Source organism: Lissotriton helveticus, chromosome 2_1 (assembly GCF_964261635.1).
Source record: "Lissotriton helveticus chromosome 2_1, aLisHel1.1, whole genome shotgun sequence".
In the NCBI taxonomy this organism is placed as follows: Eukaryota; Metazoa; Chordata; class Amphibia; order Caudata; family Salamandridae; genus Lissotriton; species Lissotriton helveticus.
Window position 1 is genome coordinate 1,030,778,197 of NC_136059.1, and position 25,196 is coordinate 1,030,803,392.

The following is a 25,196-nucleotide window of genomic DNA, read 5'->3' on the forward strand; positions in this document are numbered from 1 at the left end:
TCTCTCTATCGACCTCACTCAAATCTATCTATCGCCCTCACTCACTCTATCCATCTATGTGAGAAGTTGGCCTGATGTATGATGTTCACTATTCTAGTGAGCACCTTGTATCAGTCCAAACAATCCCTTATGGTGGTGGTTGTAAAGTCAACTATCCTACGGGTAGCATGGACTAAGCAGTCTTAGGCTAAACTCAAGAGGGCATGTGAAGCCAGCTGTTTTACCATATGCAATCCTGTAATATCAAATGAAAGGACACCACTCAAGTTATATATTATAAAAATTTATGTATTTATTACTAGAATAATCCTCTGTACTCTTTATGAGTGCAGAGGCACAAGCGTTTAAACAAAGGCACAGTTAAACATATGAAAGTTGCACAATTATGGATAGGCCCGGTGGACACTCAAACCATATATTAAATAAGCGGTATAAGAACCGCTTTACGAACAATGGTTACGCCTAGGGCCTTGGGAATCGCTGGGACTACACTGGACTAACAGTAGTTAGGACAGGAGTAGCCCGCGGGATTCGGGTGCAGCGCTAAAAGCACATGCATGCACCAATGCAAAGTCAGTGGTGCGTAAAAGTTACTGTTTTAGGAGTCTTCCGACTGGACTAGAACTTATCCACTTAAAACTAGGACACTAGAGGTGTAAACCACTACAGGAGCACCGGTGTTCAATCGTTACCTCACCCACAGGAAGCGGGTGCATAGGTGCGAAAGTGTGTTGGGTTTCGTCGTGTAGATCTATGGAGCCTGGAGATGAAGATGCTGCAGGCGGCCAGGAGAGAAGAGTCCGGTTGGATCCAAGGGTGGATCGAAGATGTGAAGTACCTGAAAGCAGAGGGGACAGAGTCTGGGTCACTCGCCAGTGACCAGGAAGGAACCAGGCGATGTTGGGCGCAATCAGGTGGTTGTCGTGAAGCTGGTCTCTGCTGCCACGTGGACTCTGGGGCACCGAGGATGACCAGGAGTAGATCACGAGCTGTCCCACGAAGACTCTCGCTGTCGGTGGTGTCGGCTTCCGGATCGGAGTCAACAGGCCTTGGCAAATGCAACCCACGCAGGAACTGCAGATCGCTTCTTACTCGGACCAGCAGGGTCAGAGAGGTGGCTCCTTTTCAGGGGAGTGAGGGCTACTCTGGAGCAACCAGACTAGCAGAGTAGTTTTGAAGATTCGTCGTCGTAGACGCCACTAGCCAATGGGCAAGTGACCGGACAGATGCGTCGAGCAAGAAAATGCAAAAGGGCCCCACACAGCACTCGTTGAGTGTGGAGGGGTGATCTTCGGTGCACGAGCTGCTCGGGGCTGGGGCTTCTTAAACCCCAATGCACAGCTTCGAGGATGCCTCGGGAGCTGCACGGTCAGCACTTCGCAGTCTTTTCAAGATGGCCGGTCCCACGTCTCATGTCGCCTCCACAGGTCTCAGCTTTGCTGTGGATCGGGCTGTTGGATGTCTGGAAATCCGGTTCTTGTCAATCTCTGTCGCTCGACCTCCGGCTGGAGCTGTAACAAAGCAAACTGTTGGGCGCTGGATGGTGTCTGTTTGCACAGGGTGGTCACTCCTTGACCACAGGGGAGATTCTTCAGTCTTCCACGTTGAGTGGGATGTCGAAGGGTCCAGAGTTCTGTATCAAAGTTTCAGTCAGGATAATCTAATGCTCATGGGCACAGCTCCTACCTTTATTCCAAATCAAGGGGCTGGATTACCTGCTAGGTCCCTCCTATGGGTGGGACCCAGGAAGGGGGTGGTTACACCCCTTTCCCTTTGTCCAGTTTCGCGCTGGGGCTGGAGTGCCCCAGGACCGGTTTGAACTGGGCTACGCATGGGACACCTTGTGTGCCCCAGGCAGTGTCTAGTTTCACTCGCCCTGCCTGCCTGCCTCAATCCACTATCTCCTGTCTGGGGTGGTGTAACACCTCCCTGTGACAGGAAACCCTTTGTCCAGGCCTCCCCTGCCAAGTTTCGGTCAGCAGCAGGAGGCCAGACTTGTGTCGGTGGCAGCAGCATCCATTTTGTGATGCAGGGGCTCTGGTTAGTTTTAACCGCATTTACTGTTACCCACATGTCTTAGCCCTCTAGAAGGGTGGAATGCTACACCCGTCACCAGAACTGGCGAGGGGGTAGTATTCTAAAGTGTATGACACCTTACACGACATGTTTTGATAAAGCCAAACCAAAGTTAGCAATAACCGAGAGGATTATAATGCACTTAAGAGTATATGGTATGGCAATATCCCAGAACAGCTATAAGGACATGGTTCCGAAAGCTAAAGACAGGCTCAGCTCATGCTAGAGCACCATCTTACATAAACCCAAGCACTCTGCCTCCAGGATTGTTAAGGCCTGCCATAGGAGTGACTTATAGGTGTATATGTGTCCAGATATAGGTATACTATATCTAAGCAAGGGGTGATTACACAACCTTGCCCCAGCTGAGTGTGATCAGCCAGTTGTGTCAGTTTGGATGGCCAGCCAGGGGTGGCAAAAGATATGCTGCAGCCCCTGGTAGGCCTTTGGTGCACCTATGCCCTGGGTACCTATAGTACACTGTACAGGGGCAGATAAGGTGACTCAATATCCAATTAGTTATGTACCTAGGGTACATGGAGTCCATTTTACAGAGAGAGCAGATAGCCTGGGGCCCTGATTAGCAGGGTCCCAGGCCTATTAAGTCGAAAACCAGCTAAACACAAGGCAAAAAATCTGGGGTAACCATAGTCAGATATCCATCCTCCTACAAAGCACTGCTCCACTTCTGTCAAAGTTAACAGTTGCACTTTGACATAGACGTACTGGTGCAACGTGACATTTGAATAGTGGTGAAAAAGACTGTTGGATCGCTATTTGTCACAATTGTTTACTTTTTTGTAAAATACTAGTGCCCGACCCCTTTTTCTAATTAAACGTACTTTTGCTACTTTTTCAACTAATGTCATTTCGTTGCTGGTAGCTCATGTTCTCCAGCCTCCGTGGGTTGTGCCTTTAGCAGATAGTGTTAGTGGTTGCTTTACATATTCTGTTACTGCATTTTCATTTTGCACAATACTGAGCTTCAAACATCGCTCTTAACCAACCTCTTTCATTCGTGGTGTTGAAACGTTTTTGTACAATCCCACATAGCTGCCGGTGTTCTACTCTGACCATCCAAAATAAATAACTTGCCCACATTTACCAATGGGGTACTCAGGCCAGATTCATGTTGTTTTGGATGATACGATCCATTCCAAACACTTGGCAGTACATAGCAGCTCTGTTTATCTCGGAGATACACTATTGAAATGTCTAGAGTGGGATAAGAAGAAAAATTAATCAACAATGTAGGTAGATTTTAGGGACTGCCCCTCATGAAGGGCATTCAAAAGTATAAAAGTATGCACCTCTTTGACCTTTTGAGACAGGTTACATTGAATAATGATTTTCTATATTGTAAACCACGAAGATCATGGTTTGTAAAACAATCCAGACCCACAAAGTACTTCCCTGAACTTTGATCTTTATTTATTGTACCTATATGTTAGTCACTTGTAGAAGGAAAAAACGCACAACTAACCTTAACCCAACAATTACTGTAGTAAGTAGTGTACTGTATATTTCTGAAATTAGACAGCATTGACACACTATTCAAATGTTAAGTAACAGTTGTATAGTGTGCAGCGCTATTGGAAATTCAGGTTTATTGTCCACTCTTCAGCAAGAAACATTTGTACATAGGTTTTTTAGCAAATATTTAATACCCTGTTCTCCCCATACTTGTTTAAGTATCAATTATCTAAAAAAATTAAAAGCCATTGTAACTTGTAATATCAATACATCTAAGTCACGTAAATACAAAACATGTTGAATTACAAATGCTATAGGTGTCACATTTGCGAAAGTTATAACTATTGGCATTGTAAATGACAAAGCTATTAATTTAGCTATTTTCAAAACCAACACAAATAAAAAAATTGTCATTTACAAGACCAATAGCTCAAACTTTCCTAATGCGAGACCTTTTGCATTGCAAATGCTTGTTGTAGTTTGTGGTCTCGGGTTAAGTCTATATAAAGAATACTTATTTTTTTATATAAACCATGTGTGGTGTCCATTTGTAGTGTTATCACTGGGTTGTGGTCACAAATGCTTTACACACTGCCTCGGAGATAAGCCTGTCTGCTCGTGCCAAGCTACCAACAGGGTGAGCGGGGGTTATTTTAGGAGTGTACCCCTTTACCCTGACTAGAGGCAAGGGTCCCTATTTGTCACAAGAACCTACCTGTGCCAACTAGAGATCCCCAAATCTAACAGGGAGACTGAACGTGTTAAATGAGAGAGAAGCAGAGTGTCAAAAAATACAAGTTTTTAGGGATTTCCTGAAACAGGTTTCAGATTGGATGAGACCAAGATGGCTGGGGAGTGAATTCCATGCTTTTGCCCCTAGGATGGTCACTGATCTACCTCCTTTAGTTTTTAATTTGAAAAAGGCAGGTTTTAAGAGATTAGTTGAGGTAGATCGAAGAGTATGTGTGGTGATATAGGACGAGAATCTAGATCTTAGCTACACAGGTCCAGTGGCCCTGAAAGCTCTAAAAGTGATGATGAGTATCTTAAATAGCACTCTTTTGCGTATGGGCAGCCAATGCAACACATTTAAAGCTGCGGATGCGGAGGAGCGACGTGGCAGCTTGAGTACCAGGCGGCCTGCTGAGTGTTGAATGGTGTGAAGTTTTTTTAGGATTGTTTTGTTGGCACCTGCATAGAGGCTATTGCACTAGTCAAGCCTGGAACTTATTAGGGTTGCTGTAACAGTTTTTTTTGCTGTGGCTGGGAGAAGGTCAATGAATTTTTTCAGGGATTTGATCAGTTGAGAACACTTCCCTGCCACTGATAGTACTTGCAGACAGAAGGATAGTTATCAAATTTTACCCCAAAATTGTTTACTGTCTCCATCATATTTCGTGGCAGTGGGGTATTCAGTGGCCCCCAGCGACTGGGGGTGAAGGTGTAGGCTTTGCCTACAAGCATGATTTCATTATTTTCCGAGTTGCACTTCAAGTGATTCTGCTTCATCCAATGAAAGACCTCTGTGAGTCAATGTTGGAAGTTTACTTCAGCATTGATAGATTGTTTATCTAATGTTAGAATCAGCCGAGTGTCATCCTGCATAAGATGTAGTTTTGATGTTGAATGAGAACAGTTCTATAAGTGGGGCCATGTAGATGTTAAACAGTCCTGGACTCAATATAGATCCCTGCGGGACACCTATATACAAAGGTTTCATGGCTAACTGGTAGGGCCCGAGCGTGGTTACTTGCTGACGGCTTGTCAGAAATTATTTGAGCCAGGCCAAAGCCAGATGGGAGATGCCACATGCGTTGAGGCAATGTAGCAAGATCTCATGGGAGATGGTATCGAATGCAGCTGATAGATCAAAATCAGTTCTGCATTTTTCCCTTCGTCCAAGGCAGATAGAAGGATCTCTGTGGTATGTAAATGTGCTGATCTCGTGGAGTGTAATTGCCTAAAGCCTGTTTGAGTTGCAGATAGGATGGTTGTAGTTTACAAAAAAGGTTGAGTGGACTGTTGACTATTCTTTCAGTAATTTTACTGAGACAGGGTAGTAAGGAAATAGGCCGGAGGTTAGAAAGGGTGGTAGGGTCTGCCAACAGTTTTTTCTGGAGAGGCGTAACCGCTGCGATTCTCCAGTCTGTGGGTCCTCTCCTAGTGAAAGTAATGCATTGATTATACTATTAATGAATGCGTTCACAGTGTCCACAATGGCGTGAAAGATTGGGGGGGTAGGGGTCAAAAGGGGATCTTGATTTGCAGGAGGATAGTCATTTGAAATTAATGTGGGTGGTGTGCTTTATACTGGGGTTTAGATTTTGGATTAACGGTGGGGGGAGGTAGATCCTTAAAATCGGCATGATTGTTTTGAATTTTCTGTTCAAACAAATTCACCATTTGATTACTGAGGGAGGGATTTCTTGTTAGAGTGCTTTGGGATGCGTGAAAGATTTCACTAGCTTAATAAGAATTTTTTAGTCAAAGTCAGCTGAGGCAAGGTATACTTTCTTTTCTTGTCCGATTAGGCGACTATAGGTTTTTAAGGCTAGTTTAAACTGGTTTATAGTTTGTCATTGGCACTCGAGCGGTCTACATTGGAGATGTTGATCTATCATTTTCTGTGTGAACCAAGGGGAGGTGGTTTTGATGATGGGGTTTTTCCTTTTTAACCCCTTTGCTGTACGCGTCGGCCAACGGCCGTAACGGGCACTACCTCGGTAGTGCTGCACGCGGCCGTTGGCAGACGCAGCCCCCCCCCCCACTCATTTAAACCGCCGCACCGTGGCAGAATTCATGTCGTAGTTAAGTTGACTGGGGGACCTAGTGCGAAACAGAGTAGGGACATTCAAGAGGTAAAATGTTGTGAGCCCATAGCTGGGTCACCTGTTAAATTGGGTCTGAGGTCCAGCGCTATACTGTTGGGATCAGGATTGATTAACATTTTTTTCCATTTCCGGACCATGGTGGGAGGGCCGTTTGCATGGCTATGTATGATGTGGATGGACTTGCGATTTATCTCAAATGGGATAAACCAATGGTCCGTCCAGGCCATGGGTAGTGAGGAGTTTATTTTGAGGGAGTGGTAATTGGAACATATTCCATTCAAGGTATGTCCCCCGCAATAAGTGGGGCGAGCATACCAGCTGTTCTAGACCTAGGGTGTTAAGTGAGTCTAAAAAGTTTGTAACTCATGGTTTATTTTTACATTCTAGGTGTAGGTTGAGGTCCCCAAGGAGGGTAAACTTGGAGTAGCTGAGAATTAGAGGGCCAAGGGCGTCATCCAGCGAATCTAGGACTTTGTTGCTTGAGCCTGTCAGACGGTAGATTAGGGCTCCAGGGATAGTAGTAGAAACCGCGATCTGAAGACAAACCTAAAATCAGTGATCTAAAAGGAGGAGCATTGGAATGTATTGCAGTTGAGAATTCCAAGGCCACTTCCGCGTGCATCCAATCTATCTTGTGTGTGTATGGAGTACCCTTGAGGAAGGGCATGTGCAATGTCTGGGCCACACCACTCCCGGAGCCTAGTTTCTGTAACAAACAGAATATCAAGGTTCTGATCCAGGATCGGATCCTGAATTTTCTGGGAGTACTGGGGGAGGGAATCTAGCGTTAATTAGTCCTCCTAGGAGTGATTTGGGGAGCCTTGCTGCTTTCTTGCGTTGTTCTGTATGGGGGTTCAGTGCACATTTGCATTTCAAACCTGTGATGGGTCCATTCCAATTTTACAGGTGCAAGTAATTGTTGCAATTCTGTGGGGCTTCAGTGCAGCATGATAAAACATCTCTTGTTAATGGCATACCTGGGTTAAAAAGGGAAGCATGGCAGGTGCCTGCCGAGGATGGCCTTGCCTTTGGCAGCCCATTTTGTAGTGAGTGCCGCTAACCACTAGGCCGCAGGTAGAGAGGAAATTTATATATTTGTGTTAAATCTACCAGAACTCTACTTCTCTCCCCCCTCAGCAGACAGAGGAAATTTATATATTTGCGGTAAATCTACCAGAACTCTACTTCTCTAACCCCCCCCCCCCCCCAGACTATCTGAGCTGGGAGGCCGGTTTTAAGAAAAATGGGAAGCTCTCAACCGGAGAGCGGATGGAGGGAAGGAAATTGGGCTCTCAGATCGCGGTCCTGTGTCTTTCTTCTCTTGACAGGCCCCAGCAGCACCAGGGTCTCACAGCTTCTGACATCTCCTACAGAATTGGCAGATTCATTCCATCCCTCAGCAAGCACTATGGTTTCTAGATATTTTATCCAGTCACAACAGCTTCTTCCAGTATGGCGAGACTTCAGGTTATGTCCCTTCACTTCTGGGAGGAGTTGGCTCTAAGTCAGACACCAGACCAGCACTGGTTGCACAGCTTTCTCGGAGTGCTGTGCAGAGCATGCCCCTCTATGGTTAGAGAATTTGGAACACTAATAACAAATGGATCAGGAAAACAGTGAAAGTGGTCAGAACATGTGTGCCACTTTCTACACATCCAGAACTGGTTTGGGGTGGTTCTTATTTCAATTGCCCTTACAGGCTCCTTTCTAGACACTGCCTTTGTAGTGATGTTCCTCACAGAAGGGTAGTCTCCAACCCAGGGTACTCACAACAAAGGAACTATGAGGTGTGGGCATCATTGGCCACACAGCGATCGGGGGGGGTGGAAGACAAAAGGATGGCAGTCTGCAGTCGTATACTAAACCCTCGCGACCCAACGTAGCAATCCTACTGGAAGAATAAAGCCCATAATGCCCAATCAGATTTCTAAAGGAACTTTGTTCAGTCCACGTCAGTGCATAGGTCTCATCCCTCCAGCTTCAGGAATGTCGGCAAACTCACCTCAATCTAGTGCACAGATTGACTCAGCAAAAGCCTGGCCATGATTTTTTGGATCAAATCTAGTAGGCTAGCAGACCTATAGTTGCGTGTGCGGTCCCCTTTTTATAAATCGGTATTTCTGCACCACGCTATTGCATTTACTAGTATATGAATATAGTAAATTAGCACTATGGTACCTAAATAGGTCAGCCAGGACGCAATCAGGGATAGGGGGGCTCTGCTCTTAGGAATAGAGTCCAAGGCTGATTCGACCTCTCCAGTCACAAAGGTATCAGTTTCTAATATGGGTTGGCGATTAAGGCTATCCGGTGTAGCTGCGAATTGGGCCTCAAAAGAAACTAAACCCACAGTGGTTTTTGAATGAGCGACTTTTAAAAACCTTACATTGAAGCTAGAGCTTGATTTGACATCCTTAGTCAAATGGTAACTGCAAGTTATTGTGCCTTAATGTCTAGAACGGCCAACTTTGAAGCGGAGTTAACAGGCTAGAGTCTGGCAAGAGGCTCAAACATCCTACGATTCTGGCAAATCACTTAATCTCCATGGCCCTAAAACGGAATGTGTCCATCTGTAATAAAACTGGTGCTCATGCAAAGCGCTCCGATATCTTCGGGCCAAGTTTGTGACAAAACTGTAAAAAGAAAAAAGGGTGTGGGCTAGTCTCCTCCCACCTCACCCCCAACGAAATTCTTTTGACAGTTAAATGAAGTTTGAATCTTTGACGCACCCATAACATCAACCACGTAGAATGACGGATGTCAGATACAAACCGCAAACTAGAGCAGGAAATTATCAGCTGAGCCAAAAGAAGTAGTGTGCAACAATAACTCAACTGATGCATGGAACGGGCAGTCTCCGGGACGTGACCAGAAGAGAAAAGGGGACAAATGTAAGCTACTGTCCAATGAACAGAAAGGATTTAAATACCCATACACCAGTTCTTGACAGTGCATGTGCTGCCTAGTTGAGATCCAAAATAGGCTGGCCACAGAAACAGATTCTCAAACAGTGCCGCTCTACATCATAAACTGATGACCGCAAGTGATCAAAATTAGGGCACCCTTGGTGTGCCCCTCCAGGCACAGAGCAGTTCAGGACCTTAACTTGTGTCAAGGAACGAGTCTACACAGTTGCACTCACGTTACTGTGATGCTATGGCCAAATTAAAAAAAAATACAAAAAAACTCATATACCTCTCATGCCCCAAACATTAGTTTGGTACTTGTGGGCCAGTCAATGTAAAAATTGATACTGGAAGGATACATGTGGTTCGAACTTCTCTTTAGTGGCACCAGGAGCCGAGCCCAATGAAAGTAGTGTTGGGTAAGAGACAAAGCATGCAACAGGTGAACGTGTCAAACTGAGGTAATGTGATAAGGAACTTAGGGACAGATTTCTCTAATGTTCACAAAATAGCAGGATGCTGCTTGGAAGGGAGAAGACAGGGATGTGCCATACTTAAACATTATTCAGCGCAAGAACCACTGTCTCACTAACAGAGGAACACTTACACCAGGTAACTAACTTACTAAGAGGTACCTAAAAGATCCTGGACCCTTGGCAGGAATAAGAGTGCACTCTAACCCTGAAGACTGCAAATGGGGACACTTCACTAGGGCTAACCTGGATCTTGTTTCCCACCCACACTCCATCACAAGCAGTCTCAAATTTTGACATCAATCATGTCTAGTGCACCCAGATACCCGTAGTTGGTGCTTTGTAGTACAAAAAAGCTGCTAAAAATAACATCCCTGTTACCTAATCTGATGTAGTTTTAAAGTAAGCCTGACTGATTTCGGCCACCACCCCTAGGACAGAGCTATGGTTTCAATCAATTAATCAAAGATCTTGTAGCGCACACTACATACCTGTGAGGGTCTCAAGGAGCTGTGTGGGTGGCTGCTGCTACTGCTTGAAAACACAGGTCTTTAGGAGCTTCCTGAAGGTGAGCAGGTCCTGGGTCTGCCACAGGTGGGTGGGGAGGCTATTCCAGGTCTTGGCAGCAAGGAAGGAGAAGGATCTGCCTCTGGAGGTGGTACGCTGGATTCGTGGGGTGAGGGAGAGCAGAACTGGCGGGCGTGTAGAAGTGGAGTCTGTTGTTCAGATAGGCTGGTCCAGAGTTGTGGAGTGTTGAGAGTGTGGTTGAGGAGCTTGAAGGTGATCCTCTTGTTGATGGTTTGAAGTGACCCCAAACAGAATGGCTACATATGGTGAGGTCTCAACCACTTAAACTAATAATCCACTATCTCAGTCAAACCCGGCTCCTATAAAATGTCATACTGCACGGCCCAACCATTTATCTTACTAGAGACCAATTGCAACTAAAAATGTCTATGCACTTCCTTATCCCAAGGACTCATTGTACTCAACACCCCATACTGGCGCTTATGCAACTCAACCAGCAACTCCTTTGAGAGCACTGCCATGACAAACTTGGATGACACCCCAATGCACTGCCCAAGAGGCAGCACTTAACCTCAAGTAACCAGCATCACATGTTCCTCTGGGGTCTTCACCAAATGTCTTTCAGAGGCTGCCACGAATCATGGAGATGCAGACAGCCACGTGTTCCTGTATCTCAAAAACTGGCTAACACACATGGACTACTCCAACCCTTCTCTACAGAATAGGTTTCACTGTAGATACACAGAAATCTCACCTTCATCCTCTGCAGCCCTTTCTAGGGTTGGTGTTAAACAGTGGCCACCCCCCCCCCCCCCCCTCGACTTTGTTCACCTTAACAGTTAATGATTGCTGTCATAAAGTGTACCACATGCATCTATTCCATCAGTGCCTCACCAGTCAGTGAATACAAGTGGTGGGTCCATGGAAAGCTTGAGTGCTGATAAATACCAGCTCTGCAGTGCTGAACAGCAACAACCTATCACTAGGCTGGTTCTCTTAAGACCCTTTTCTGCAGGTGACCATTACCACAGACAAACCAACGCTAATAGGATTGAGCACACCTTGGTGAGCCCACCATCGCTTATGGCAACAGACCTTCAATCAACTCATTTGTAGGGTGCAGCAGTCACCGCTGGGGTATTTGGGCATGAGTGGGTACCTCATGGAACCTCACCCTCATTCTCAAACAAGCAGGGATTAACTATCACCTCTACGCTGACGATACACAACTACCATAAGATAAAAACCCATGCTGACATCCTCCACCTCAACAACACCCTCATCAAAATTCAAGCCTTGTTCCACTCGAACCATCTCAAACTTAACCCCAAAAAACCTGAAATTATTCTTTTCTCCCCAAAAAACAACCAGCTTCCCATCCAAAAGTGGATCATAGACCCTCAACTGCTCCTTGTCCCTAGCCACCTCAGTCAAATCCTTGGGCATCTCCCTTGACAACCGCCTAACTCAACGTACACATCAACAACTCTACCAAAGGAGCCCTCTTTACCCTCCGTAACCTTAAGAAAATTAAGCCCTTCATCCTAAATGATGACTTTAAACTGGCAGTCCAATCGCTTGCTCTATCGCGCATGGATTACGGCAATGCCATCCTCACCGGAATTCCCAAAACCCACCTGGCACCTCTTAAATCTGTGCTCAACCTCGCGGCTAGGCTTATCACGGACTGCAAACGATATGACCACATCACTCCCGCCCTTAAATGGCTCCCCATTGAAGGTAGAGCCACATATAAAACAGCCTGCATTACACAAAATCCTCCACCAAAACACACCAACATACCTCTTCAACAAACTGACCAAAGCAGGCTGCACGCTATCACTGAGAAGCTCCAACACCCTCCTACGTATCCCCCCCACAGAAAAAGAAATACTCAGTCACGCTCCTTTTCAGGCAATGCCCCACTTATTTGGAATGCCCTCCCAAAAGACCTCCGCTGTAACCAGTCCTACCCTAGCTCCAAAAAAGAACTCAACTTCTCCTTAATAAATACTGGGGTTTCTAATCGCTCCCTGGTAGCCCCGCCCCTCTGCACCACCCCGCCTAGCTGCTCCGCATATGACTTTTGACCACCCGCCTGGCCAACTCCTTTTCTATCTGATCACCTTTACTCCCCTCCTCATGACCCTCATTTCTCTTGCCAGTTTTCATTTTTTTATACTTAAGTGAGGCTTCCTGCCCAAACTGTGACCGCCATTTTGTATTAATCAGTGTCTAGCAATTTGTTTTTACTCTTATCTAGAGGTCATGTATCCTATGTGGACTTGCTCTTTTATTATTTCATGGTCTGTGCTTATACACACTGTACCTGTTGGACACCTTGTAAAGCGCTCCGATACTCCTGGGTCCAGCCGGCGCTATATAAAACCTCTTAAATAAATAAGTGGGTGTGAAGGCTCAGTCGAAAAGACAGGTCTTGAGGAAACGGCAGGAAGACACTAGCAGAAAAAAGAAACCGGGCAAAAATGGCTGGGCTAAGCAAGAAACTAGTAGAGGAGCCGCAGTTGGTAGCTTACTGTGGGCAGTACTGCTGCAGGAGGTGCTGGCATTAGGACCCGCTTAAATAAGACCTGGGGCAGTGTGGTTAGAAGATACGAGCGGACTGCGGCGCAAGCTAGACGGAACTGTTGCACGAGGACCTGCTCCCTTCCAGCGGCTGGCATCTTTGTAGACTTGTGAAGCAGGGCGCATCAACTCCATGAGTGGGACCTCCACCCTCAAGTCCAACAAAAGGTACCTAAAGCGGTACCCATAGTCCATGAGCAGTGCACCAACTCTTCGGGGATATTAGCAGACGCATCGCCGTCCTCCCTAATCAAAGATGGTCTCGATGACCCTCATCCTAGTGGCACCAATGTGAGCTCAGTGGGTTAAAGTAGTCGGCGAACAGTCTGCATGGATCGGACCTGCTCCACCTTCAACTAAGGGAGAAGTTACACCACTGGTCTTCGTGATAGTAGGAATCCAACATGCTTGCTTTTAAAAGAGTACGAATTCTATAATGGGTTAACAATTTTACGCAGCACAAAAAGGCATTCGGTGGCACGGTTTAGCTATTTCATCACTTGAAAACAAACCGCAGCTAATTAAAGATAATTAGCCATCGTTTGCAAACGGCCTGCTGTACATGTGTGGCAGTAACTTATCCCATTTGACCTAGTAGTGAAAAAGGTACTGCAATTTAAAAAAAACTGCTCATGGTCGGTTATGCAGAGGCACGACCCTATTCAAGAAGCAGAGATTAGGAGCACGTTTATGTCTAGTTTCACTGTTACTCAACAGGAATGGGGTTCCATGGTGTAAATATGGCGGACATCTCCCAAAACTATATTATACATTCGGAAGACTAGGAAAGCCCCGCAGATGTGCGTACATGCAACAGCCACAAGACAAAGTGGCACTACCATAGGCCAAGTTATTTTTATGGCAGTCTCCAGCAGGGAGGGAATTACCAAGACAGCTAAAACGGGACATAAACTGCTCTAGTTCATTTGCAGGAAATCCAGAGCATAAAATCAACATAGGTCATGAAGACACCACAAACCTTCCATTAAAATTAATTTTATTTGTGAGAATAGAAAACAAGAGTTTTATTTTAAAATAAACAGCCACAAGTGTAATCTCAGTACTGCTCATGCTAGTGACTTATTTTAGTAGCCTTAACTGCAAGGCAGGTACAGTTAGCCACAGTATACCTAAAACGCAAACAAAATTAATGAGCATTAAGTGCTCAAGCACATACAAATTCAAACTGAATTCATTCTCACCGCCCATCGGCTTTACACGGTCTCTTGAAACCTGCCCCTAGGCTCTAGTACAGCCATGAGATTCCTACTTGCAGAGTTGACACTTAAACAATCGTTTTTAATCCTCACAAAACCAGCAATGTATACTCACTATACAAGTTTCAACAAGACACAGACGGTTCTCGGAAGTTTATTTTTTAAAAATAATAAAATGTTTACAAAACATCACATTCTGCACATAGCTCATGGCAGGACATACTAACTTTTTCAAAAAGATGCAGTGTACATCAGTCTTCACAATAGTTACATTTTTAACAGGACAATTTACAACCAAAATAAAACTCGTTCAGACACTTCCCTTACCACTCCACGTAAGAACTAAGTGTTGGGTTAACTGGAAAGATGCTGCTACACCTCAAACGCAGATGACCTAATGAAGCAGAGGAATGATGGCTTTACCAGAAGCGCAGAAGAAAAAAGGTGCAGGATTCCTTCATTCTTCACTAGTCTTATAGAAAAGTTGCCAAAAAATACTGCTCCACACTAAAATAAATTGTACATTATAACCCTTGAGCACGTGCCTCAATTGTTTAGAAGTCAAAACCCATAAGAATAGTCTTCGGAATACTGCTTCACACTACAAAAAAGAAAGGAAAAATTTGCATCAGTAACCGTGGTATGCATGCACATCAAGTTAAGGCAGAAGTTGAGCCACAAGAAAGCCATGGCCATTTTTAAAAGGAACAGTGCACGACTAATCAGGTTAACAGCAGGAAAGGCAAGCAAAGATGTTAATATAGCAGGAAACGTGCTAGTTGTGAAATGCTGCAATGAACACCAATCAAAACCAACCCATTTGAGCTTGTCCTGTAGAGGCATGGCCTGTGCCATATGGCAGACTGCGATTTGTTGTCAATTTAGTTATCTAAAAACAACAAAATCACTAGTCTTCCACACAGAACTAGGCCAAGATCCACTGAATCTTCTATTTTTGTCTACAGGCTCAAGTAAATTGAGTTTATACAAGTTGATTTTGCAGCAGTTCCAAAGAAAACTTCCATTCCAAGGAGGTTAGCAGGTACGTTTTAGTAGGGAATGTATAGAGAAGTTAAAAAGAGCAAAACAGGTGTTAGAGCAAGTACGCTAAGGATAGCTCGATGATTAACAGTTGTTTTTGTACCTGTTTTGGAGCAAGTACTGTGCATTCTGAATCTGGTCCTGTGTACCAATGATTGTAATTATCCGATCTTCCGATCCTTCCAACGGTTCGTCTATTTTAATGGAAGCTCCCGATTCATGCCGTATTTGCTTTATTCTTTGTCCGCCTTTGCCAATAATAGATCCAGCTAACTGAAAGAGCAAGAGTAAATCACTTAACTCTTAAATTTCAAATAGATAAAGAAAAGCGGACAATTTGAACAACTGGAACTACCATTAATATTGTTAATCTTAACATATTTGGAAATTACGGGATTCGATTAACACTTAGTCGCGCAACTGCAAAGACGTGCAGAAGAAACATCATGCCCAATACAGGTGTTACTTAATGCTGCCCGAGTGGATTACGTAGTGCATCCTGTAGATCAAGTCTTGTGAGAATCAAGAGTTAAATGTTGCCTCAGACCTTCTTGCAACCCTAGACATTAGCTGTTACGCATCAATCAGGGGTTAGGGTAATTACTAGACACTGTAGTTTAAGATCAGTTTTCTGGTGGCGTTCCCAACACTACGTCAGGTTGTGCCTTCCGAGATTTCAGTGCAAACAAGTCCCAATTAATTCCTCACCAAATACCTAACCGCAAATCAGGTCATCAGCTGGACCACGACCGTACCAGAATGTCAGTTTACAAAACGTACTTTCAGACAGGAACCGCATTCTGTAAAGAGTTCACATTTTGCAATGAGATGAAGCTGCTATGCACTACAATGGATTTGGAACTATATCAAACTAACAGTTTGCATCAGTTGCCTATCAAATGTGAAGGCCAATTGTATACAAGAATTCCCATGTTCTACATAATTATGGCAAGGCCATAACTTGGAACTCGGTGGAAAACGCATTCACTAAACACTAAAAAGCGCAACGGGTGCTAATTCTTCAACACAAAGCCTGAAAATCAGTCAAGCAATAAAAAAAAAAAAGGGGCGGGGAGAGAAACTTACGTCTTTAGGAATTGTTACTTGTGTGGTGATGACGGGCCCACCAATATCGCCATAAGAACCACGGCCTCCTACATGACAAAATTAAACAAAATCAGCCTTCAAGTTACGTTACACTAACACAACATTCTCTTAAGAGGAAGGGCACCTACCATATCCAGATGCACCCTGAAGACATCAGCCACGAAATTTGGGGAGAAAGGGGTGGGAAAAAAATAGACACGTTTAAAAATACTAAAAAGTAAAGGCGCTAAATGTTACAGCAGAGTTTACTTTTTAAAAGTCAATATACTCAGGGCTCGATTAGGAAGTTAATTTTAGTAACAAATCAGCTGAAAATCATATAACACGAGGAACACCTAAAGGCATCGATACAAAGTGAAAGAGCAATAAAGAGGACTTTAAGTCTGATCTTGTCACATTTGCTGGCTTTCAGACTGGATAAGTGTTTTTCTACATTAATTTTTCTGTGACTTACGTTTGAGGATTTTGAAACGTGAACCGTTACAATAGAACTGTGCAAAGCATTAAAAATGTATGGCTCTAAGAGGTCCGGCTTTTTTTTCCTAATAAAACTCTTAAAAAGCTCAGGCTTTTTTCTACTAAAAACACTGAAATAGCCAAGTGAACTGCTCCTAACTAGCAAAATATATTTGAAGAAATTTCAGTCAGTTTATAGGACCAAAACGTTACAACACTTTACTTGGTGATGTGCAAATTTTACTGAAACCCAATTCCAAACATTGTTTATGCAGTCAGTGAACCTACATGTTAGTGGGAAAATTGTGGCAATTTCAACAGAAAATATGCTAAATGTAAAGGATGGTACATCATGCTTTAGTAATATATTTACGAAGTGAGTTTAACATGAACTGGAAATTATTACTACTCCTGCCCAGATAAGTGCAACCAGTGAACGAAGGGCCAGATGTACAACCCTTCAACTCTATGAGACACTGTGTGCAATTCCAAATGGGTCGCAAGGGACCATCCCCATTCATTTGAGGCATGTCGGAATTTTCAGCCTATTGGGAATGGCATGCAAACACAGGGCTGTTGGCCTGCTGGAGACACCAGACCGCCCCATGTCCGTTTAATTTCTGAATAAAGCAATTTTTTTTCAAATGAAGCCTGTCTTCCTGCAGAAAAACATGATTTTTAAAAACAGACAAAAACGAAGCCTTCAGGGGCTAGCAGGCCCTGGGACCTATTCACAAAAGCACCTCTTTGAATGGTATGTCGCTGAACCCTCCTGCCTACTTCAGACTCGCTATTAGGAAAGGACACCCTTACCATACCCCTTCCTAATAGAGACTTGCAAACATATTTTGCAAGCCACCTACTTGCATAAAAGAGCTTTCATACATACCACCTCCATTTTTGCGGTCGTAAAGGGGCAGAGTTCCCCTTGTGAGCGCAAAAACAGTAGAGTAAAGCCAGGCATCATGTGTACCCCTACATAGGGGCTCGATTCTGGTTATACATGGGAGCAAACATTAAGTCTAGTAAACAGTTTTTGTACAGCAGAAATAGTGAAGCTGCATATTTATAAGTGCGCTCTATGAGATAATGGGGCATATTAACAAGGAACAGGGAAAATTACCGCTAAGGGCGCTTAGCGCTAATATCGAACACCCGATATCGCTGGATATTATCGCGCTATTAACAACGTTAACCGCCTAGGCGATAAAAAAAATCCGGTGATAACAGCATCTTGGGAGGTTATAGCTGGTAATGCAGTGATATCCTCGTTGGTAGCCCATGGTGGATTTAGCCATGCAACTCACCTCCCATTGGATTACATGGCTAAGTCTAAAAATTAGCAGACGTAAAAAAGCAGTGCAGTGTTAACCATAGTTTGCGCTGCTTTTGTCTTCAACAGGGTTAGCGTGAAGCTTGATAAGTGACATTTCTATTATTTTGCTCTGGAATGTCCACTTTGCATGTCATTAGAGATAAGGGAAGCGTAGTGAAAAAGGGTACCAACATGCGATTTTGCATGTTAGCACTCTGGTGATAGGGTGATATTTTTATCTCCGTTCTTTGGCTTTTAAAGCCAAAAAAGCAGGGATAAAGCTGTAGTTAATATGCCCGAAGCCAACTCCACAAGACAATATTTGCCTAGGAGTACCCAATTTGAAACCAGCTCACAGGGTGGAGTAGATTAGTCAAGTCACTAGACTACATTACTGACATCTAGAAGGGGCCGAATCAAAGCCACACTTACAAGACAAAAGCACCTAATGTACCTCAAATATCTGAATAGACCTTTAACAGTGCTACGCCACGATACTGCAGATCCAGCCACGGTCACTCAAAGTCTAAAAGGAGCATGGCCAAAATGAAGTAGGTACAAGCAACAAAACCCCTACAGTTGAACCTTACCATTGCATCATATTCGCCAGGTCGTCCAGCGTCATAATAGGTTTGGGAAGACTAGAATGAAAGTAAAAGGCATTTTAGTCAAATGTTAATTTCGAAGCCATACGCAAAGCCCCTAACACTCATAACAAAGAACATAGCACTGTATGCCAGAAATATTTCCCTTAACTGCTACAGGTCGGTCACCCTTCAGGACCTCAGTACGTTAAGGTAGATTGCGCGTCAGCCGCCCTGACTACAGAGGTGTTATGTGCTGTAAAGGAAAGCTGTGCAGAGCATTATGGTTATAGACCAGTCATCTCAAAGTAACTTGTGAGCTCCTAGTAGCTCTCCAGGGCCATGTGAGTAGCTCTTGTGTGGAGCCCAGCTTACTTTAAAAGAAGCTTTTGCAAGTGGTTTGTTACAGAAAAGGTTGGAGACCCCGGTTATACAGTTTATATTGTATCCTGAAGCATAATGGTAGTACCAGGAGAAAGCACAGCAGCCTGGGGCAATGGGGAAAAATAAGGTTTCCCTACTCTGCTGCAAGGCAGTGATTGCAATACGCATTGGTCGTATTTATATCCTACCACGTTCGGCTGGAGTCACTCATTTTTGCTGGGAAGCTTATACTTCTCAAGTTAACGTGTGCTACTCCAATTCTAGCGCTAATGCGCCACAATTCAAAGTTTCCCTGTTCTAGGGAGCAGCAAACAATTGTTTTTTCAATGACATGGCATTAGAAAAGAAAGTATGGTGCGTTCTTCATAGACCTGAAGGCAGCAACAGTATACAAGCAATGGAGAAAGTTGCACTTCTGTTTATGCAAATACTTTGAAGGTGAATAATATTTTTTTAAATCACCCAATTTGCATTGCTATTGGCGTCAATTTTATAAGATTAAAGACGGACATCACGAGGCTATGCTTGAGCAGCAATAAAACTACAGTGGAAAAAGTATGCGCTGTGGACAAGAATAAAAGCACCCATGCAAAAAAAAAAAAAAAACAGGGAAGGTCATTTAGAAAAGCGAGTCTGGTAAGTAAATATAGAGGATACAGCCATATGCATGTTGAAGGTCAGGAGTTAAAGGAGGATGACTGGTCTGGAGGTTTGTGCTTTAATAACGTTTGATTGCGTTGTCTGGAACACCATCAAAGGTATGGAGGATGACTCATTCCGTTAGCGTCATTAACGGATACGGTGCACAATTTTTTTTTGTTATGGACCTCTACAGTATAGGGGGATGGCATCTTGATAAAAGTGTTACCGCTACCCTGCTGACTAGGCGCTCCTCACCCGACAGTTTCGCATACACCACCCTTCAGGATCTCATTACGAAATATTCTGAATACAAATACCCAGACCAAATTATAGGACCAATAGTTATGGAACCACAATAGTATCAGTTACATAATACAAGAGCGTAATATACGCGAGAGGGTTAGCCTCATTTACACAGTATTTCACCGTGAACAGATTAACTTACCATTGCGTCATATTCGCCGGGACGTCCTCTTCTGTCACTAAAGAAATAAAGGTAGATATGTAATGCCACCTGAACAGCCACCACCACAAATCAAGTGTCTAGATAAAAACCAGAACAGCTTACCCTCCTCTGGGAGGTGGTGGTGGTGGTAGAGGGAGATTGCGGGCTCTGCTACCACCCCTACCTCCACGGCCAGGAGGTAACGGAAGAGGCCCCCTGCGAGGACTCATGTCGTCATAATCTCGTCTCGACTGCTGCATGGGACGCCCACCCCGGCCAGGGGGCATACGGTCGAAACCGCCTCTGCCTTGCATAGGAAATCCCATAGGTCGTCCTCTTCGGTCATCGAACATCATTGTGAAGCCACCGTAGTCGTATGTTTCGTCATAGAAATTTGGATCATATGGCTGAGCACGGCCTTTGATTGGAGACTTGAGGTGGGAACCAAGAAAAGTTAGGGAACAAACAAAAACAAGTGAAACAGACAAAACATTACATGCATCCAAAGGGTAGAAAATTCGATACTCAGAAACTAATCCAAGTCAATATTTTAGGCAGTTTAAACTATTTTTACTACACGGGATAAATGATGGGAGCCTCGTGGGCGTCAGGTGTGAAGTTTTACACTTCCCACCGTACAGTTAAGGGGGGGTCCGTTAGCAACCGCGATTCTCAACTAGGGCATTGCATATCTAGCTTACATTGTGTACATCTCAGCCATGATCATAACACCCCCTGCTGCTCCCCCTCCTATGGAGGAATACTATATAGCAGGATTTCTCCGATTTATTGTAGGTTTGTAAATCTGGAGGTGTGCTCCATCGAGGTGAATCTTACATGATCACTCGCACCAAGCTCAAAAGTTGATGTGTATAGGGAATATAGATCTACATTCGAAAGCTATTAGACGGGATAGACAGTTACCTCCGATATAAGGTCAAGAATAACTTTGATGCATTCAACAACCCTGTCCGGTTTTCCACCGATTAGAACAACGCGATCAGTTGAGTGAGGACAGCACTCCTGGAAGAGCTTAATGGTAGTCTGGGTGTTCTAAAAAGAAAACGGACGTTGAATTTAACAGCATTAGTACAGTAATACCCATTTATAAAAGACACTGCTAACCTAAGTGAAGGGGGTTGGGGACATGTTGATTTAAATCCACTGGGCTACTTGCAAAGTATTCTGAATTATAATTACTTAAATGGAGTTTAATAAAAAAAAACAGTATCCATTGTAGGAGACATTTTCATTTGTGGTCTTCTAGTTACCAACGTGGGCTGGACCAGTGACAAACGAAAAAGGAACGGGGGTGTAAGGTAAAGTAACAGCTCAGTACCTCTCTGAGCTCCTTGATTTTCGCCCCCTTCACACCAATAATTCCACCTGCGAGACTCTGGTGAATCAATAGCCTTAGTTCACAATCAAAGTCGCTTCCTTTGAAGTGTTGGTACTGCAGATTAAATAGAGACTATTAGAAAGTTAGTTGGTAAAAAATAGTGAAAACTCCCCATCAATATACATTTCATATACAAAATAAATACTAACAGGTAAAACAGTTTAAAAATGCAACCTTAAGGCATTGTGTGCAGGTTATACAAGTACGATATTTAAAACCTACCTCTTCCAAGGTGGGAATAATTTTCTTCAGTATTTCTCCAATTGTTTCTATGTCCGCGCTGATGCTCAATATGCTGAAAACGGAAAGCACCATAAAGCAGAACAGAAAAGAGTAAGTGTGCAGCAAGTGGATTTTTCACGTGTCGCAACCAACAACGCCCACCCGGAAGTCTACTAGAACATGCATTATTAACGCCTACATGGCACTATAGTTATGGAATTGTGGAAGGGCTCAGATTAAATGGGCAATAAAGTAGAGCAGAACTAAAAAGCAGCGTTTTTAATTTCCCCCTCCACTAAATTAGAATTCCCACCTTTCTACCAGTGGCACACCCGACAAGTTATAGGTAAGTGGAATATGCAAGTGGTGGAACAGAACATTATATCTTGAGCAAGGAAATGGAGATAAGTTAGAAAGTAGGTAACTAATGGGCTCTGCAAGAACAGAAATGCAGGACACGAGACAAACAAACATGAGACGTGAAAGTGAACCAGACTTAGAATTCTCCAGAAAAGATGTTGGGAGGGAGAGCAAGGTGGGCCACAAAGACAGAGCAAGAAAATATAGAAATAATTTGATGTATGATGCAGCAAAATGCAACACTTTATTTAAACTGTGCTCCTTCCATTGAAATTAGTGGATTTTGGGTGGGAAACTTACGTAATAAAAGTTCAGTGAAAATATATACTTATGGGAAAAAAAGACAAAATCGATAAAGACAATAACATTTTTATACGGGGTTACTATTTAATAATAAAAGGCAGGTAATAATAAAACACATTTCTCTTGCTAATCAGGCAGTGAGGCATAAACTGTGGGACATACCGCTCGGGGCCACTGCTGTCTGGGACTGAAACACTGGCATTGTACTGCATTGGTCATTGGCGGTCGTGGATGTTGGCATTGGGTATGGGTATTCAGAAGTTGTCAGGTATAGTGCCCGTTAAGCAACAAGCACATTTTTGGGCAAAGCCAACCAGGGTTCACATGGGCGTTCAGGGGTGGATGGGCCAACGTCATGATGGGCAACGCAGGGACAGGTCGATCCAGTACATGGGCAACGGAGATATATGGCCAAAAAAACAAGGAGAGGGAAAAGGGGGAAAAGCAACACATTTTAATGTAATACAAACTATACTCAATAACTCATTAATGAAACAAGTTGTACTATAGGTAACCGTATACTGGATAATGCTTTAACATTTGTGGACCTAAGTTACAGATTCTAATTAAAATATTGGCATTCAAAGCAGGCAGGTTTTTATCAGGATGGGAAAATTAAAGCGCTCCAATTTGGGCACGAACAGTCTTATAATCAATACAAAATAATGATTATTAGACCAGGATCTATTAGAATTGAAATGAGAACACTGCCCACAATAAATGGTTTAGCTCAGGGACTTTAGGAAAGACCCATGTTACTTCATAAGATGTACATGTAAGAGCAAAACCCAACGACAACAATCTGTCTTATGACCTCGCATATGGACTGCGCATTGCTCACGCTCCAACGAGATCAGCACGCATTAGATCACGCCCCTTTAAGATTGGTTACAGGTTAAAACGCTGAGGGTAATGGCAATGTGAGGTACAGTCGAGTACACAAGACTTATTTATGGGAGTGCAGAGCACGACTGTCGGCAACAGAAAGTGCTAATTGTAATGTTGGTAGTTTTCAGTAATCTACCGACAACTATCACTTTACGTTACAAAGCGTGTTCACGTGCGTTCCGAGTAACTTTAACGATAATGGATCTTTCTATGAGCGGTATTAATAACATTCTATCGGACTCCTGTTCAAGGATATCTACTATACGTGAGAAACTAGATTCATGCAACTCGATGCTAGCTAGCAACGTTTCCAGTAGTTGATAAGCCCTAAACAACTTAATTAGTAAATACTCACGTCTGTCCTCAGGGCTTTGATGTTTTTGCCACCTTTTCCAATTACTGCCCCGGCATTCTAAATTTAAATAAATAGTTCACGAGTAAAAAACACATCTAGGAGAATGTGATTAAAGTACGATCAGCGGCCATTTCTATCGTTCATATACCTTGCTTTGGAGCAGAATGCGCAGTTCTACCATCTCGTCTGTATTTCTGGATCTTTTGAATGCCTGTTCTTCCTCCATGTCCTCTGCTGGGCGCTTTCCTATATAATAAATCGTGAATTTTCTCGTTAATGTCTGCTACTATTCTTTGACTGCCTCTAAGCCTTCCAAGTAAGAACAAGCAACACTTGTTATTACACTATGGTATAAGTCACATTACCGTTGGTTTCTGTGTTGGAGAATTCAACTTCTTGTTCAGTCTCCATTTTCTTGAGCACCTTCTGGATGTAAACTTAGCCTGTTGTAAGTAAAACGTCCGGTTTAGAGATTAACAGCCTAAATGAAACGCGCATGGTATACAATTTAAGTACTGCAACTCCACATGTAGAAAGGCACTTTTAAAGCACATCGGAACACCTAAATAGACATACAATGCACCTATCAGACAACTCTCCTACATACAATTTCTTACGCCATTACATGGCGCCATTTTGTCTTCGTGCAGGCGGCAATAATGGCGGCTTCAGTAACCCCGACAGGACGCTTTAATAAGTGCCGCGTGCGACGTGCTAAACCAGTAGTATTTGTTGTATCCAGTACGGATATAGTCTTTAACACCAGTAGCGAGGTCCGGTAAACTACATGGGTGGTATCAGGGCAATAAGGTTAGTAAAGGCTGCGGGCCGCCATTCTCGTGCTGCTGTCTACACACTAAAGTAACATGGCCACCGACGCCATCTTGCGTTACACGCACTGCACCAGCGTCTCACGCGATCTGCCCGGCAACACAGGCCTCGAGCCGTACAGCCACACACAACAAAAAACGCTACCAAGGAAGCCAGAATTATCGACTAGCTTACTTCCCCAAGCTCACCCACGTGTTGAGGAGAAAAAAAAATAGTAATACGTTAAAACTGTTACATACACCCGCTGTATACCTGCGAAGCAATAGCCATCAAACTGAACAAAAGCGGAGCCGAATCCTTTATAAGCCTGAAATATACTAACACCGTATCGTCCACCAGTATACACACTACGTCTCACTCATACACCAGTAAAGGAAAAAAAGCCTTCATGATCCTACCAAAGTCTACTTGCAGCATTCGGAGAATAATAATTTAAAGTACAGCTTCTTCTTTCATAGCAGCGCCAAAAGATTACCCCACAAAAGGTAGTTCCCTCTTACCTCACGCACTCGCTTAGGCCCACACGCTCTCACCACGGACTGAAGTAGAGAGGAAATGCGACTGCACCTTACTGTAATATCTACTCGGAAAGCCTCCGACGCTACAGCATGTGCGAGCTGATAGGCTGTCGTACAAACCCGCCTTCTCCGTGTGCGCTAGTCCATTGGCTAAGCTTGAGTGCCAGTAAACCTTTGGGCGTTCCTATTTAGTCCATCCCTTGTTTTCCCAACCTCTTCCTGTGACCGCCTCCTGTCCCTGCTGTGTCAGTTATAC

General features: G+C 43.9%; 2 protein-coding genes across 3 annotated transcripts in view; one reads left to right on the forward strand and one right to left on the reverse strand.

The window, feature by feature from the left end:
* The window catches only part of RMI1 (RecQ mediated genome instability 1), a 120,121-nt gene that overhangs the window by 63,559 nt on the left and 31,366 nt on the right, over positions 1–25,196 (forward strand). The gene's annotated exons all lie outside the window — the stretch shown is intronic.
* On the reverse strand, positions 13,854–25,101 carry HNRNPK (heterogeneous nuclear ribonucleoprotein K). 2 transcript variants are annotated; one of them, XM_078675818.1, is made up of 15 exons: positions 24,923–25,101; positions 23,957–24,034; positions 23,740–23,837; positions 23,592–23,648; positions 22,511–22,554; positions 21,686–21,758; positions 21,404–21,517; positions 20,989–21,117; positions 20,188–20,495; positions 20,065–20,101; positions 18,600–18,650; positions 16,367–16,382; positions 16,218–16,285; positions 15,235–15,404; positions 13,854–14,691 (listed from the first exon to the last, which is right to left on the reverse strand). In XM_078675818.1, exons 2-15 carry the CDS (start codon positions 24,000–24,002, stop codon positions 14,652–14,654), a joined length of 1,251 nt encoding a protein of 416 aa, XP_078531944.1. In that variant the 5' UTR covers positions 24,003–24,034; positions 24,923–25,101; the 3' UTR covers positions 13,854–14,651. The 2 variants fall into 2 exon arrangements, with proteins under 2 accessions (XP_078531944.1, XP_078531943.1); XM_078675817.1 differs by having other exon boundaries at positions 21,404–21,535; positions 24,923–25,097.